Source organism: Hesperophylax consimilis, chromosome 6 (genome assembly GCF_061612785.1).
Source record: "Hesperophylax consimilis isolate HC1 chromosome 6, BYU_Hcon_1.0, whole genome shotgun sequence".
Taxonomy (NCBI): domain Eukaryota; kingdom Metazoa; phylum Arthropoda; class Insecta; order Trichoptera; family Limnephilidae; genus Hesperophylax; species Hesperophylax consimilis.
This window is the reverse complement of record NC_142841.1, coordinates 15,614,017-15,631,364: the sequence shown is the minus strand read 5'-3', so window position 1 is coordinate 15,631,364 and position 17,348 is coordinate 15,614,017. Positions and strand designations below refer to the sequence as shown.

The window sequence follows — 17,348 nt, the reverse complement described above, 5'->3', positions numbered from 1 at the left end:
GAAGCCAAATGCACCGAGTTCGGTACAACCTACTAATGGACGGCTAAAACCACCCCAGGGCTTACATCATAAATTATTACATCGAGCAATAACACCGGTCATGAAAGAATTTATCAAATGTGAGGGAAATAACTTATCATTCAAGATAGAAGGGGAATAAGTAGTAGTAGGGCGAGGAATAATAGCATTTGGGGGAACGTATTGAACCCCCGGGAAACATTTTCCTTCTAAGTCGGTATTATTTTTTGATTACGATGTGGTGCATGATAACAGTGTATAGGTACCGTTTCGTGATTATAACAGAAAGTTAATAAAGCCACATACCTTTTCTGACCCAACAAAGCCATTATTATAATCATTATTATTAAGCATCTTCGACGGGAAGAAATTTCGTTTATTTTTCGGTTTTAATCGTTTTCATGTGCCGTGCCGTGAGAAACGACATCGGTGACTTTAAAATAGTATTTAAAGTATTGTGGCTGTCGTCAATTTCGAAATAGGTCACTATTCTCTGAGTCAATATAATATAAAGTCTAACATAAACGTTTATAAAAACCTGTGACATCCAGGGAGAGACAAAATGAGCCTACATAAGCAGACAGGAAGGTCTCGCAACACAAGTTTTTCATCGTTAATTAATTTCAGTAATAATGTCTGTGTACTACAGTACAACTCACCTAATCACCTAATTTCTTCGATGGGATGTTCTTTGATAGAACTCGTAACATAGTTTTAGAACCACTGCACTACGAGCTGAAAAATTATTTTATGGTTGGATTTCTATTTTATATTAAAATTTGACTGCGTCGTTGTTTTCACATGCGAAAATCATATATTTAAAAAAAAAAATCATGAAATGGGGCAGTCTCGTAAGATGGAAATTTGAATGCGACTACATTATTTATTATTTATTATTAGTCACATTTCACTAAAAGTAATCTCAGAAGATAAAAATATAACATCAAAAAAGATTTGCTTTATTAATTTTCCTGACCACTGTCTTGCTTCCCCGCTAACCCGAAATCTCACGACTCACTTGCGAATGTTTTAATTTATTTTTTTTATACAACGCCCATTCGGCTTTTACGTAAATACTCGTAGATCCACAAAAAAATAAGAAACGTTAGAACCTTCACCAACCGGTTAAGAATTGTTGCATGGCAAATATTATTATTGCATCTTTGTTTATTAGCTTTGTTACCAACAATTATTATTACCTACATCAACAAAGCAAAATTATTCCCCAGCCAGACGAATCAACCTCTTTGAAGAAGAATTGTACACAAAATTAGTGCGAGAAAAACCTACATATAGTGGAGCATGTCGTCTCGTGTTGTACTTATCGAGTTCGCGATAATTAATCATACTCACCGGATCTGGGTTGTCTAACTTCACATTAATGATTTAAAATAATAATAAAATATCACAATTTTTCTTCGCTTTTAGTACTACATTACGCAAGCAGCAATACCTTGTTTATAAAATTATTTGTACCTATACTAGTACAAATGAAAGATACTCTGATATAAAGCGTCAATCTGTAAATGTAAAATGACGCAGTTACAATAAGTTACATAATATCTGTTATATTTTACTCTCGAAAAAAATTACGTTAGTGAAGGTATTTTTTAATTGACAAATAAATTCTCAAAAACGATTAAAATGTGAATTTTATTTGTGAATTCTGCGGCGTTGACTGCACCCCGGGAAACATTGGTGACACCCGTCTTACCGGACATTCGCATTTTCTATGTCATAATGACGTTGTAGCCGGTTGGAACCGTTTCGGAATGTGCGGTTTTAGATCATTTTTGAAATCACTATTTGTGAATGCAAAAATTAACAAACATATTTTTAGTACGAAAATCATAATCAGAGAAATAAACTTTAAATCTTTCACATGTTTTACCCTAAATTAAATTAGTTATGATATTTTTTTCATGATTTCGAGACGTAATTTATAGTGGCGTCTCACATTTAAGTTTATGAACGCCTCATCTTATATTCGTGTTATAATGGTGGAGAGGCAGAACACGCCGTCGTTTTATTTCGTCAGATATATTATTTATTATTTTCCCACGTCGAAGACAAGACAAATGGTCCAAGCTCTCGCACCCGTCATTTATATATTGACAAGCGGACGTTGTTAATGGGCAGAACTTCACATTTCAATATTGTATATAAGATGAGATCGTCTGGAGTCGTGAAATGGAAGCCACAAGGCAAAACCTGCGCCATAAATGTGGAAGTTTATTGTCTCATTCGTTTAAGATGTGATCAATTATTTAAACCGAGCCAACCGTAGAGTGAGATGACTTGCTGAGAACTGAAGCTGCATTACTTTTCGATGTTTATAGAAAGATAATTTTATTTATTTATTATACTGCGATTACACTAGTGGCTAAAATCTTGTTAAGTGTTACAAAATCTAACATTCAAATAAAGATCTAAGTAATAAAAAGCCAAAATCGAAGAAAGTCAGTAACTGTTTGGAACATTTTGTAGCTGCAAACATATAATTTTGTTCCTTAGAAGCCCGAGTAAATCTGGTTTCCAAGAAACTGGGCGTCTTGCAAACGGCTAAAGATTCTTCATTAGTAACCACCTGCTAATCGTATAGTTCGTTCAACATTTGAATATTGGAGTTGGAGCCCAAAAATACTTGATAAATTTACTTTATTTTGTGCAAAGGAGGACGGTTATGTCTGTCAATCTTTTGTTAGACCAACTGCCATTTCTAATTCGAAGACGCAATGTACGCATGCCGAGTCTGTTCTACAGGTATTTTAAAGTAGCATGTTCGAAAGACCTTGCGGCATTGATTCCGTGTTCACCGGTGCACGTACGAAAACTAAAATTTGACGGAAAAGAGTGAAACATCCGTACATAGTTGATGTTGAACTCATGAGAACGGGTCGATTCTTCGATTCATTTTTGTGTAAGTCTATTCGTATGTGGAAAGAGCTACCGGAATCAGTTTTTCCTCCTTCAGGAGCCATCCAAGATTTTTCAAGACTCGCATTAATAAATCCCTTTCTAAAACCCTTACCTTAACCCGCCTTGCAACGATGCCCAACTGATTGACGATATAGTTGCCCTGTAGGGGCTTTCTTCCTGTCCGCTTTCGATAAGATATCACATTTAATAAAGTTCTTGGTTAGTCCAAAAAAATCAATATAATATGTACCCACTAGATGTAACGGAACGCCAATGACACAAGTAGTTTTGTAATATATTTTTGGGATTGTTAAAAATAGTTTTGTTTCCTGTTCAAATACTGTTATTTGATAGAACGCTATTTTTATACGTGACTTATAACGAATAGAATACTACGATTTATCTTTTCATTACATATTTCTTAGAAGAAAAATTCTCGATTATTCTTGAATTATTTTCATTTGACCATTGTGAATTATAATATAATGATTTGTTTCACTAGTTATATTAACATGCTGAACAAAGTTGCTAACAAAAAACCTTAAGTTTATTACAATCAAAAATCATTTTAGTTATGGAAGGTGTTGCCCAATTATGGAGTTAATATGAATCTAATACAGACGATTGTATCTCTATACGAGGGAAACGTTGCATGTATTAGGGTGAACGGTGGTTTTAGGGGGTGGTTTAACACCGTGGTTATTCAATCTATCCATGGATAATTGTATACAAGAATTGAAAGAAGTGGGCGCGAAATTGAGTAATCTTAAAGTAACCTTTTTTTTATGTGACACCTCACAAGAGTGTCCCTGCCTGTGCAGTGCACAGACAGGGGAACTATGTCACCACCCGGTTGGGCGGCGTTGTGAGGCGGAGTAAGGTAGGGGCTGTAGGAAGGGATTTTTTAATGCGGGCCTTGAAGAGGCTCGGATTATAGGAGGGAGGAAAAACAGATGCCGGTAGCTCGTTCCACATACGAGCCGACTTACACAAAAACGAGTCGTAAAAACGGCCCGTTCTCATGAAGCCAACGTCAACCGTGAACGGGTGTTCAGTTCGTGTCCGTCGAGTTTCGCGCACGTGCACCGGTGCATCAGGAATCAATGCTGCTAGCTCCTTGGAGCAGGCTCCATTGAAATACCTGTAGAACAGACACAGCATGCCTACATTGCGTCTATGCATCAGAGAAGGCAACCTGCTATTTGTATGCGAATAATGCTGTACTGATTTCTAAAAATATGAAAGATCTACAGTTTCTCTTATCTAGGATGAACAAAGTATCTCTGAAGAATGAGTCATTGATGGATGTAAGTAAGTCTAAAGTCGTGGTGTTTGAGAGAGAGAGAGTTCGAAAACAGTATGCAATATAATTGTGAATGATGAATACTTGAAGCAGGTGGATGAGTTTGTGTATTTGGGAAGTATGTTTAGAAGAGATGGGAAGGCTGATAGAGATATTGAAAAAAGGGTAAATGCAGGAAACTCCATTAATGGTTAAGTCCTCCGCGGCGCTACAAAAAATGTCCAAAGTAGCGAAACTAGCAATCCACAATTAAGTTCTCGTATCTACCCTGATGTATGGCAGTTAAGCATGGAACTGGCAGAGGAAGGACAAAAGCTGACAGATGCTGTAGAAAGGGATCTCTGAGGCATATGTGTGATAAAATAATCCATGATTGCAAGGGTGGTGTAAGCGTAATGAGTTAGATTAAGAACAGAACGCTTAGATAGTTTGGATATGTGGTGCGAATGAACGAAGAAGGGAGTTTAAGGAGAATATATTTATTTATTACCTTATTGACGCCCGAATGAATTCTTACAATAAGATTATAAATTAAATTAAAAATATATATAATTAAACTTAACAACAGTAAATTAAAAACAAAACAACAAAAAGGGTTAGTAAATAAAACATAAAGCTTGTTAAATTAATAACACCAGTTAGAACACGGGCGCCCCTGATAAATCACCAAACGTTGCGAACCACCTTAGGTTACCTATGGCAGAGGACTTTGTTATCCAATAAATGGTTCCCCGGGCGACGGAACCCAAACCCGCCTCCCAAATCGTATGTATGAAAGAGGCAAGGAGTGTGTGCAAAGATTGTTTGGCGGTTTGTCCTCTCTACCTACCCCTGCGGGGGAATGGCGTGATGGTTAGTTAGTCAGTTATTTTACTCTATTGATAGGTATTGATTTTGTACTAAGGAACATGTAAATGTTGAAAAATTTCTATGACCAAGATTCTTATAAAGAAAATAAAAGGTGCCTATGCGTTGATCCAGAAAAGATTTTTGGTTGTAAAATTAATTTAGAATGGTTATTTAATAAGTGGTTTATTGTAATATGATTTATTTGATAAATGGTTTATTTAAAAAAATATAAATTTAAAAAATTGTTAATTTAATAAATGGTTTGTTTAGTAAATGGTTTATTTAATAGGAGGTTTATTTAATACATGGTTTATTTAATACACGGTTTATTTAATAAATGGTTTTATTAATAATGTTTTTACCTAGTAAATGGTTTATTTAATAAACGGTTAATTTAATTCATTTATTTAATAAATAGTTTATTTAATAATAGGTTTATTTAATAAATGGTTTATTTAATAAATTAACAAAAATATATAATTTTCTGGTCACTCCCAGATATGTTCAAACCGATTTCAATTATTATAGAATGTAAAAATGATAATGTGGATAAAAATAGATGTATTGCATGTAACTCACGATTTACCCAAATTATTAATTTAGAAACACCTTACTTTAACGACCTTTATTCAAATGTAAACAATGCAATAATTGGGGGAAACTTATTTTGACGTCATTATTGATTTCCGAAATTTAATCGGAAAACAATAATGACGTAAGTAATAAAAATAAAATATGTACTTAATAATAAAAAAATAAATGTATCGTCTGCAAGTGGCTTCACTACAGTTTGATAATGCCCTCAGAAGGTGAAACAGCTGTTGCGTGTAATAATAATTACACAGCAGAAATTATTTTGAGATTTTATAATAGAATTATTGAATATATAATAGAAAACCATTAATTGAACCAACTTTTTCTTGATTTCTTTCCCCTCCTCACTTAATTTACCCTAAAAACGTTCCCTATATCGGGTTTTACATAGTAAAATTGTAAACACAATTAATATTGTTTATTGTTTAGCATCTAACAGCTCCACAAAATTCAACTTTGGACACAATCCTTCCGCAAATGCTTCGTATTTAACCATTTCCCGTGTTTTTCAATTGAATTTGCTATTTTTCATATTTGGGTGACCACCAATAAAATTGTATTTGCAATAATATTCAGAAGTTACTATGTTTTCTCTTGTCACTCACACTAAGTCGATTGCACCCTACCTGGAAACAGTTTTACCTCCTTGAAATAATTACCTTTCTAACTAACTACATAAAGCCCAACTCTAAAACATCGTGCTTCACTATTAAGCTACCTTTTGATGAAGTTCGGAAGCAAACCTTCCGAAAATACAACTTCATTGAGAGAAGCCAAATGTCCTAACTTTGCAATAAGGTTTCTCAATAATATTACACATCAAACAATGGTGCAGTCTGAAGTACAATATACTCCTACGTAAGGAGATGAGAAAACAGAAGTTGATACTGCTGACTTTGCTGTCCAACGAGCTTGTATTTGTCGACGGCCGGCATAGTCCTGTGGTAACGCATTGGACTGCCATTCCGAAGGTCGCGGGTTCGAACCCGGCGTGCGCAAATAAATTTTATTTGATTAATTTGTGTTTTTTCACAATTAATTAATTAAAATAATATATAGTATATTTGCGGCACGTTCCAGAGTGGAAGATACTACCAGTATCGCCCTGGTGTAAGACCACCATTCAGAATTGAAACGTTGCTCCAAATGGCTTTAGCCGTGTTTAGTGACTAGATCTGAATAGCCAGGTACTTCCCTACCTTCCTCTTTCCCTTCCCCACTTACCTTCAGCCTCACAACATCCTCTTGTGAGGTATTCACTATAAAAAAATTAAAAAAATAAAATACTCTTTCATCATATCATACTAATTATATATTTTTTAAATATTTAAACTATTTCACATTGATGTGGGCAATTACAAATAAAGCACATAAATGTCTTGGTTTTGTGTAAAAATCGTCCAAAAATGCTACACTCAAACTGCACATAAGTCAGTCAGTCAGAAGCATTTTAGAATATAATTTCTATTTCTGGTCACCTTAATAGAACATAAGTTACATAAATTATTTTTGACTAATGATATATTCCGATTGATTATAAAAATTAAAGTGATTTAATGCAATTAATTAAACTACCCTAATTGTCACAGAGAACAAATTTTGTGATGTTTTAATATTATTTAAAATCATTAAAGGACGTTTAGACAGCCCTGATCTGGTGGTATGATAAATTATCGTATACTTTATAAATATAACACTAGACTTCATGCTCCATTTAATGTAGTTGCTTCTAGCACAAACTTAATGTACAATTCCTGTTCTCCCTAGGTACTAAAATCAACCGCGATAACAACTGAACCGATTTCATTTATTTCGTATACTAACTGCTGTAATGTCATCCAATTTCAGAAAAATGCGTGTATGTACGCGTGTGTATCTGTGATTCCCAACAAAATGCATCGACGACGAGTTTATCTGCCGAGTTTCAGCTCGATTGGACGTCGAGAAATGCGTTGATTTCCGCTTCCCAGATTTGCATTCATTCTTTCATTCATTAATTCCCGAAAAGGTGATATTTTTCGCGGGTCTGCACTAGTGTAGTAATAAAACGTGCTAGAAAGTATATTAAAAATTATTGTTTTATGCTGCCGCTCCATACTAAGGAAATCACTGTGCAGCACCGTATTCGCATCGCAGATATCGTGTATGGCGGATTTAGAATTTCTGTGGGTGTTTTTTTTATTATTTTTATTTATTTATTTAAGTAAAATAAAAAACGTGCGTTGGTGATAATTTTAATTATTTAAAGCATTCTTGAGGATTGATATCAAACCAAAATATATTAATAAATTTGTGCTTGTTGTAATAAGTTAATTAAAATCTATCTAATTATTCTAAAATCAACTTCACTGAGAGAATAATATAGCACGCTGCATTTTTGGCAGTAAAAAAGAAAAGTGAAAATATGTTATAATTTTTTAAAATGTGAATTCCGCACAAGAGTCTCAACTGCTCCCAACTGGGGTATGTTGTTAGGCTGAAGGTTGTGGGAAGGGAAAAATATAGGAAAGAAGAAAGTGGGGGGAATTTGCAAATACCAATATTATTTGGCTTTCTGGCAACATTAAAAATGACTTAGATTTTCAAGGACTTAGACCTTTCTGGTTAAAGGCTAAAGGATAAAGGGCAAAAGGCAGACGAAAAAGAAAATGACTTGACAACATTAAATAATGGACTGGAGAATCGAAGCGGATCACATTCAGTAAAAATTTATTCAGTTCCAAGTTATTCCTCTTTTTGTAGTCATATTCTATAGCCATTGCCGGGTAATAAACCTCTCTATGAAACTGAAAAAGGTAATCTCCTTCCTGAAAGATTTTCTTTAGGTAGCTTTTCCGTGCATCAAAATTTATTGCAAGTAGTTTAATTATAATAAAAAAAGAAAAATATTTAAAATGAAAAATCGTGAAAATTTATCGATCTTGATTAACCAGAAATGTTACTTTACAAGTCCGATGCTGACGTTCTATCCTATACATATGTTAAATGAATTGACAATTTTTAATGTATTGCCACACCGGGCGCACGCGTATAGTGCAGTACCCAGTAGCTTACGTTGGCCAAAGTGTTTGCCTTCTACTTGAAACTACGGCTTTTCTATTTATTCAATGCATACTTGTAAATTTTTTTAAATGAAAAAATGTAATCATTTTATTTTAATTCTACAGAACAGTTCATTGGCATCATTTGAGACTATAAAACAAAAATAGTGTTTTACATCATTGGTAATCAATCGCGAGCCAATCTGCCCAGAGTCAAAACACCTAATGTTATAGTTGTAAAAAATACCATCTGCAAGACATGTCATATTGTTATATATTTCCAAGAATATTTGCATAGCGCATAGTAATATAAGAAGGTCCAATCGAAAGAAGCTGAATTAATTTCCTCTTGAAAAATCGATCTTTATTTGAAAGCCAACGTTATCTTCAGTATATTTCCGTATATTTTCATACATTTTATCAGAAACGAAATTAATGAAATGTTTCATTTTTAAAAGCTCTGCTTTAATATATTCCGCTAATTTAACTAAACGACATTTATATTAAACATTGAAGAACAGGAAGGGGAGAGGAAGTAAATAGAGAACATCCGTCTTATAGTGTTTATGTGAGTGGGAGTATTATTTGCTTCACTGAGTATATGTGAAAACGGTGTGAAACATTTCAAATAATCCACATTTGTTTTCTGCTCGAAATAATACCTACGGATTCTGTAGAATTTGTCTCTGGTTCTTACTTGCTAACAACTGTTAAATAAATACTCTATATCTATATCTTCTCTTAACGGCTTACGTAATTATTATTACACTCCCAGATTTCTCCTTGAATTTACTTGAATTGTGGGTTCCATTAATCCAGGTGAGTAGATATATAATTTTATTGAATATTAATATATTGACAAGAAGATTAACAAGTAAGGTTGATGAAATTTGCAATACCATCCGAAATAAATATATATTAATGGCAGTAGCGTAGTAACCGTGAGGCAGCGTGGGTATTCTCTGCGGTCTGCGCTAAAGATTTTACTATCTTCGTTGCTGGCGTAGAAGATTTAATGTTTGAGCTCTTTTTTAATGCGTCTATGACCTGTGCATCAAATTTTCATGGGAAAAAAATAAATCTGCATAATTTTAGTTTTGTAAGTATACCTACCAAATTTACTAACTTGCCCGGGGGGCTCATTATCGTTTATAGCTATATTTACCAATGTACAAACTTGTCTGGGGAAATTAGTATCGTTTTGTAACAATATATTTCCATTTATAAACTTGCCCGGTGTCCTTAGTGTCGTTTTGTAACTATAACAATATATTTAATTCTCCTGTTTTATCTAGTTTTATTTTATTTTGTAGAACTTCCGTTGCCAGAAATACTGCGAAATTTGATGGGTTCCCTGTAGAAATACCCAATTGTTAAAATCATATCCATAAGCTGGCTTTTTGTGGTGGTTTTCAAATCTCTCCGCAGTGTGAAATGACACTCACGCCTGAAAGTAAATCACCCCGAAAAACTGATATCTACATACATATGTTACTGATATGTCTTTCCGAAATTCTTCTTATAAATTAACAAATCCTCCCCCATTTCTCCTCCCCGTCTTTCGCAGAACTAAAACATCCCCCAGAATTAGAGGTGTGATATGTGTGATATAAGTGTATTTTTATTATTATATTCTAGGTTTGATTAAACTAAATTATATACAAGTTTAAGAACATTTTTGGTTTTATAGAACTAGAAAAAATATATTATTCTATATTAAGCTGTCCAGGAAATTCACTTTCAATCAGGGGATTGTGTTTCAATTATTTCATTTATTTGTTTTATAAACTGTATTTTAGTCTGTCATAGGTCATCCCAAGTAGTTCGTTACATTTGTGACTTAGCAGTGGTGCCCGTGTTCATCGGGTGTGTTCAGTTCTTGGCAGCACCTGCCCGCCAGCTGCGCAACGGGCTAAATTGGGAGAGGCCAGTTTCGGGAGACCCTTTGACCTCTCCAGCTGGTCTCTTTCGATACATCATCTGGAACCGCAGCGGGACGGATGGATAGACAATTTAAAAAAGAAAGAACTTTTAAAAAGTTCATAATGTAGGTGTTAATAATAAAAAGAATTGTAGAGTAAAATGAAGAAAAAAATATCAATTATACATCTCATTCTTCACTCCATTAATAATTAAACAATTTCAAATAAATTTTAACACATTAACTTTTACGATATTCACAATTTTATGCAGTTTATCAACTAAAATAATATTTTATGAAAATATAACACTAGTGTGTTATAACAGATACAGTACCAACTCTGTGAATGATTACGATTTTATTGTTGGTATTGTACGGTAGAGTGTAAAGATATGTTAAATATCTCCTCGCTACGGGGATTTCTCAGAGAGGAAAACATTAGCCTAGATAAAAAACACTTTCGTTTTCATATGAGGAAACTTGTAAGGACTTAAAATTGAATAAGGAAAAAATAAGAACCCGAAAGATATACGGTTTTTGCACAGCGTAAAACTTTTTAAAACGAAGATTTTATCTAACATATCTTAGATAGTGGCTGAGTGGTAAGATTCTTGGTACATCTTCATAAGCCGGACAAAAATTTACATATTTGGCGTGTTTACTTTTGAGTTTACATTTATATAATTTTTAATAAATATTAATTTTTCGGAATAAATTTATTGAGTAAAACCTTAAATTGTAATATTTAATCATTGAAGACAATATTAGCGATTTCTAAACGAAAATCTGAAACAGAAAAATCAGAAAAGGATACGGTCACATCTAGGACTCGAACCCAGGACCCTTGTCTTTCTGGGACACAGCTCTGTCCCGGAAAGACAAGGGTCCTGGGTTCGAGTCCTAGATGTGACCGTATCCTTTTCTGATTTTTCTGTTTCAGATTTTCGTTTAGAAATCGCTAATATTGTCTTCAATGATTTTTTATTAAATAATTTAAGAGACTTAAATAAACTTCTCAAGTATCGTTATTGCTACTAACTAGTTGAGGTTAAAGGGGTAATTTTATTTTAGGGAAATTAATAGTTACAATATGGTTGATTTAAACATGTTATTATGATCTCAACTTCAAACTCTGTCAAAAATGTTGCTACAAAGGGCTATTTTTAGAAATTTAATCTTCCCAACTTCTTTTTCCCTTTCCCGCATTCATCCTTTTAATGACATTCCCATAAGATGCCTAAATCTCACTGGCTACGGAAATTCAAACTCTTTTATCAGATTCACAAAATAATAAAATAAATGTGTTAAATGTACGATGTTCATATTAGATGGCTAGACAGGAAAACACGTTAATATTGACGACAAGTCGCCACAGAATATAAAAACATGTGTTTATATTTTGAATGACTTGTTGTATGAAGTTAAAAAAGCGAGTGTAATTTTTTTGGAAACAAAGTATAACCATGTGTTGTTGACTCAGATATCAGACTAAATGTTATGTCAAACCAAAATGCTACCGTCATAATCACTTTGTTTGACCACTGTCAAATGTTAATCAAATAAAGGTAAACAACTATGTCAACACACATTATCTACCTATCTGTATGTCAATATTTACTATTGTTTGTTGTATTACTATGTGTCTCAACGTTAAAAAATAATAATAAATGCAATCAGCTATTGCCTACAAATCATACCTACATTTTTTTATAATGTTACATTAAAGTTTTTTTTTAAGTTTATAAATTAAAAATATCTGTTTATTTTTTTTACGATTATAAATATCTTTCTGATAGATATTTCTATGGAGAGCAGTATGGTGATTTTTTGGAAAACTTACGTAGATATTGAGACGGAACATTTTGAAGTCAGTTAGTCAACGATTTAAGCGCATTGATTATGACATTTCGGAGGCCGTCAAATAAGCTTTATTTTATTTGTTTATTTATAATTAAATATCATGTAATTTATTTAGATGCTTGCTTTATATAGCAGACAGTATTTTACTCTGCGCTCTGTTCAGCTAAAATAAAAATAGTAAAAAATAATAAAAATAAAATTAAAATATCAAAAGTTAAAAAAAATAATCATGTATTGGTTAAGAATGAGAACGTCATGTAATTTTATTGTATGTATAAAAAAAACTGAATAATTAAAATGTGCAGTACTTACGTATAATTTCACAAAATCCATTCAGAATTATCTTCATTGAGAAAAACATAAATATAAAAATAGTTTTTGTTTTCGAAATCATTTTGATTTTTCTTTAAAATCGGTAAAACGATGATTGTTCAAATTATTTAACTATCATACTTAAAATGAATGATAAATGGTGGATTTTAGCGACAAAACTACAGTAATCGGACAATTTAAAAAATAAACAAACATTGCACAAAAAAATGTTTAAGATCGAAATCACGGAAAACTTTTTGACAGAAATGAATTTTTTTTGGTAAAAAGTTCACTTGTATTGAATTTGGCCGTTTTAAATTTCAAGTGTATAGACGTCCAGTTTGTTTTATTTGACGTAAATATCACGCGTGACAATATCAGATAAGCACAGTAGCCGCACGTCCAACCCTCGCGAGACCCTCGCGTCGACTAGATTGTTTTTCCCGAACGCCGGTTTAGCCACCCCTCCATTCTGTTTTCATCCCTGTTTCGCTTTAGCCCCAACACAAACACCGCCGTGACGGGGGTGCAAAGTTTGCACGTGAAAATGCATCCCTCTTAAATAGATATTTGTTAATTCCATTAGGTTTGAAGTTCCTAAAACGAAATTAATCTTCTACCTCAAAACTTATACTGCCGACGGATACCCGCTTAGTGTGTAATAACTGACGAAGTTTTCGAATAATTTTAATACGTTTCATTACAACACAAACGGTCCTGACATTTTAAATATAATTTTTGATTATTTTTTTAAGTATCAGCGATAAAAGGATTTTGCAAAAATTGACTCTTTCACATAATTAGAAATTTAAAAAAATCTATTGAACAAAATGTTGTGGGACTCGATTCATTGTACATTTTGTTTTCTTTCTGGATGATATGTTCCTAACTATTATAACAAACGATATTTTCTTCGCTGGATGTTGTATTTTAAAGAATATTACTGTATAAAAAGCTTACACAAAAAAGTTTAAAAATTAGAAAAATAACAGTAAAAATCGAAATATATTCAACCTGGCGAATACACATCACTTCTGATCGCTTCCGGGGATAGGGAGGTGACAAAAATCTAGCTCCGAGGGGAAAAGACAGTATATTCTTAAAATATTGTACCCACATAATAATATGGTAGTACTTGGAATCTTCGATATTTATGGGGGCTTTTACTTATTTTCCTAGGAAAGGAAATCCATATTACGTCACTAACCATTATGTAACAATATTGTAAAATCGACCAACAGTAACAGACAGAAATCAAACGTGGTGACGTTTGTCTTATAACTCCATTACCCGTAAAAAATCACCGGATATTATAATTGTGGGATTTGTGGAACTTAAAGATTTTATAATATATTTGTATCAGAATCATTGCTTTTCAACATCAACCTTGTCAATTTTCTTAATAATATTTTTTATTTCAACAAATTAGATGGACGTCAGAAATTTACCTTTCCAATGAACACCGTTACTAAAAAACTTGAAAGAGCATCTGTCAAAAATTTTAACCAAAGAAATAAATTAATGTGCATTTAAATTAATTTGTAATCATAAATTAACAAATTAAAATTAAATATATTTTGAAACTTTTTTATCAATTATTTACAGTTACAGCCGGTTCCTATTTTGAATTGAATAATTTTACTGAACGTGGGAATATTTTACATCACTTCGCATGTACCGACAGTCGAAATTAGTATATTTGATGAAATTATAAGGTTATTCTTCCATCATTTTAATAAATTATGAACCATTATGGATTTTTTAAAATTATTTTTATTTCTCTGCACCTTTCTTCTACATTTCTATTTTAGTGTTATTCGTTAACTGGGTAACTTTTTTCTTTACCAACTATCTAAAAATAATCGCTGTCCTAGTTCTTGTATGTTCGATAGACTTTTTTTGCAAAACTGAGTTATAAATGCCAATATGTTCATTAGCCTATTGCGCATTAATGAAGCTAAATTTTTTTTTTTTTTTTTTAGTTTTTAAGTGACATTTTCAGCATTTTTCGAGTGCCAATATCCACTTACGGAACAATGTTTTAGTTCTTATTTGTTCAAATAAGAACTAAAACATTTATTTGTTCCCTGATATCTTATTTGTTCCCGGATATTGAACATTAAAACACTCAACGTGATGAATATAATATATTTCTTAAAGTTCATAGATATTTGTTCAAAATCCCGCCGAACATTGAGGTCTTGAATGTTCAATCTCCACTTTCAACCAATCAGGAGTCGGCTAGTTAAGATGAGTTGCCATGTTCATTTTTAGTTTTTTTCTAACAACTAAATTGTTCCACTAAAAATACGTTTAATTGCGAATATAAACTGTTATTGAACTGAATAATGACTTCACCGACTCCAGAATCAATAAACCTTAGACAAGTAGCTCAAATAGAAAGGTAAGTCTTAAAATCAAGTCATTTATAGACTTTTTCACCATATTTTACACGTACTTCTTGAATTTGCTAGGCAAATATACTGGATGCTTAATTTATGATTTATTTATTCAATTATTTATTTACACCCTTAGGGCTTTTACCTAAAATGTATCTTAATAAATTATATTAGTGCATTCATACTTATTTTTATTCAAGAAATACAACAAAAGAGCCAGGACATGGAAATGTGCCATGGAAAAGAAGTCGACTGTCCTCATAATCTGATTGAAAGACATCTATGACACATATTTAGTCCGTTATCACTGCTAAGATTGCTGATGAAAACGAAGTCCAAATCTTTCAATTCTGAATTCATTCAATTAAAAGTTTCCGATTTTTTGTTTTTTAGTCACATAAAAAACAATAAATAAATTTTTATGTAGGAACTACAATAAAACCAACTACGAACACGACTAACAATAATAAATGTTTTGTTATACTAGCGCAGACCCATAACCCAAATCGCGGGATATTATAATTTTAGGATTTAGAGTGGTGAAAGTAACAAAAAAAATAATATTTGACTCACGATAATCAACATAATAATAAGCTCACGGCAAATAAGACCTTTCAAAAGATTTTTTTTTCTTAAGTAAACTTTAAAAATTACGTTTGTCAAATGTAGGTAACGAAACAATAAAAAACAAACCAACACACATTTCAAATTTTCAACTGAAAATTGAACTTGAATAATGTTACGCATCAATCGCGATTTTTTTTTATGGAATTCCGCACACAGTCTCAACTGCTCCCAAACATCTGGAGCCAGTGAGACTATGGAATCCCCAATTGGAGTGTATTCGTATATTGTGAAGCTGAAGGTAGTGTGGAGGGGAAGGAGATGGAGAAGAGAAAGAAAGGAAGGAGGAGGAATGAGTAGAGAGAAGGTAAGGGAGTACCTATTCAGATCTGGTCACCAAACACGGCTAAAGCCATTTCAATTCTGATGGTCGTCTTTTCACCATATCTTCCACTCTGGAACGTACCGCAAATAAACTATAGGTTATTTCAAATTATTCATTTGTGAAATAACATAAATGAATCAAATAAAATTTACTTACGCACGCCGGTGTTTGAACACGCGACTTGTGAATCTCTAGTCAAGAGTACCCCTAGACCACTAACTAACTAACTAACTAACCATCACACCGTTTCCCCGCAGGGGTAGGCAGAGAGAACGGACCACCAAACAACTCGGTCTTGGCACACACCCCTTGCCTCATTCACATTCATACATCGTCTCATACATACTCTTCTATTGTTCTGACTCTTGACATGGCCCGACTCAAGTATCTGATTCACTTGGTCGTGCCATGTCTTCCTCGGGCGTCCCCGACTTCTGCTACCATTTATATTTGCATCGTATATTCTCCTTACACTCCTTTCTTTGCTCATTCGCTCTACATGCCCAAACCATCTAAGCGTCCCTTTCTTGATCTTACTCATTACGCTTACATCAGCCTTGCACTCTTTGCGGATCCCCACATTCCTCACACGATCATACATTGTTTTACCACACATACGCCTCAGGGATCTCATTTCAACAGCATTCAATCTACTTTCATCCTTTCTTTGCCAGTTCCATGCCTCACTTCCATACATCAGGGTAGGTACCAGCACTCCATTGTGGACTGCTAACTTCGAAAAAATATTTCACATCACGCATGCACCGACAACCGAAAGTTGTATATAAGCGATATGTACTTGTACGTTGTTTTCAAACTTACATAATATTTGGATGATTTATATAGAGCAAATTTTGTTAAAAATCAACTCGAGGACGCTGTATGCATATTTTAAAGTAATACTTTAAGACAACTACTACCTAAGATAAAAGTAAAGTGTTTGAAATCTGAAAATCTCCCTGTATATACAATGTACAACTAATTGGCTAATTGAACAAAAAATACCCTAAACTTATGGGACCCTAATTGTTCAATCTCCAGACGATATGTTTAATATCCAAAATAATCATTCATCATTTTCAAGCCATGTTCAACGTCCACCTTTAAAGTCATAAAATGTGCATATTATAACTTCAACCTTCGAAAAATGATCTTTGTACATTTCGTGTTACACGTATGTATA

General features: G+C 33.1%; 1 protein-coding gene across 1 annotated transcript in view; it reads right to left on the bottom strand.

Moving 5' to 3' along the window:
• LOC149422994 (neurotrimin-like) overlaps positions 1-12,911 on the bottom strand; it is a 95,477-nt gene extending 82,566 nt beyond the window's left edge. The window contains exon 1 of the mRNA XM_089633035.1: positions 12,818-12,911. Within this exon, the coding sequence (XP_089489161.1) occupies positions 12,818-12,899 (82 nt within the window). The 5' untranslated portion in view covers positions 12,900-12,911. The remainder of the gene's footprint in view (positions 1-12,817) is intronic.
• Between the last annotated feature and the right edge of the window lie 4,437 nt (positions 12,912-17,348).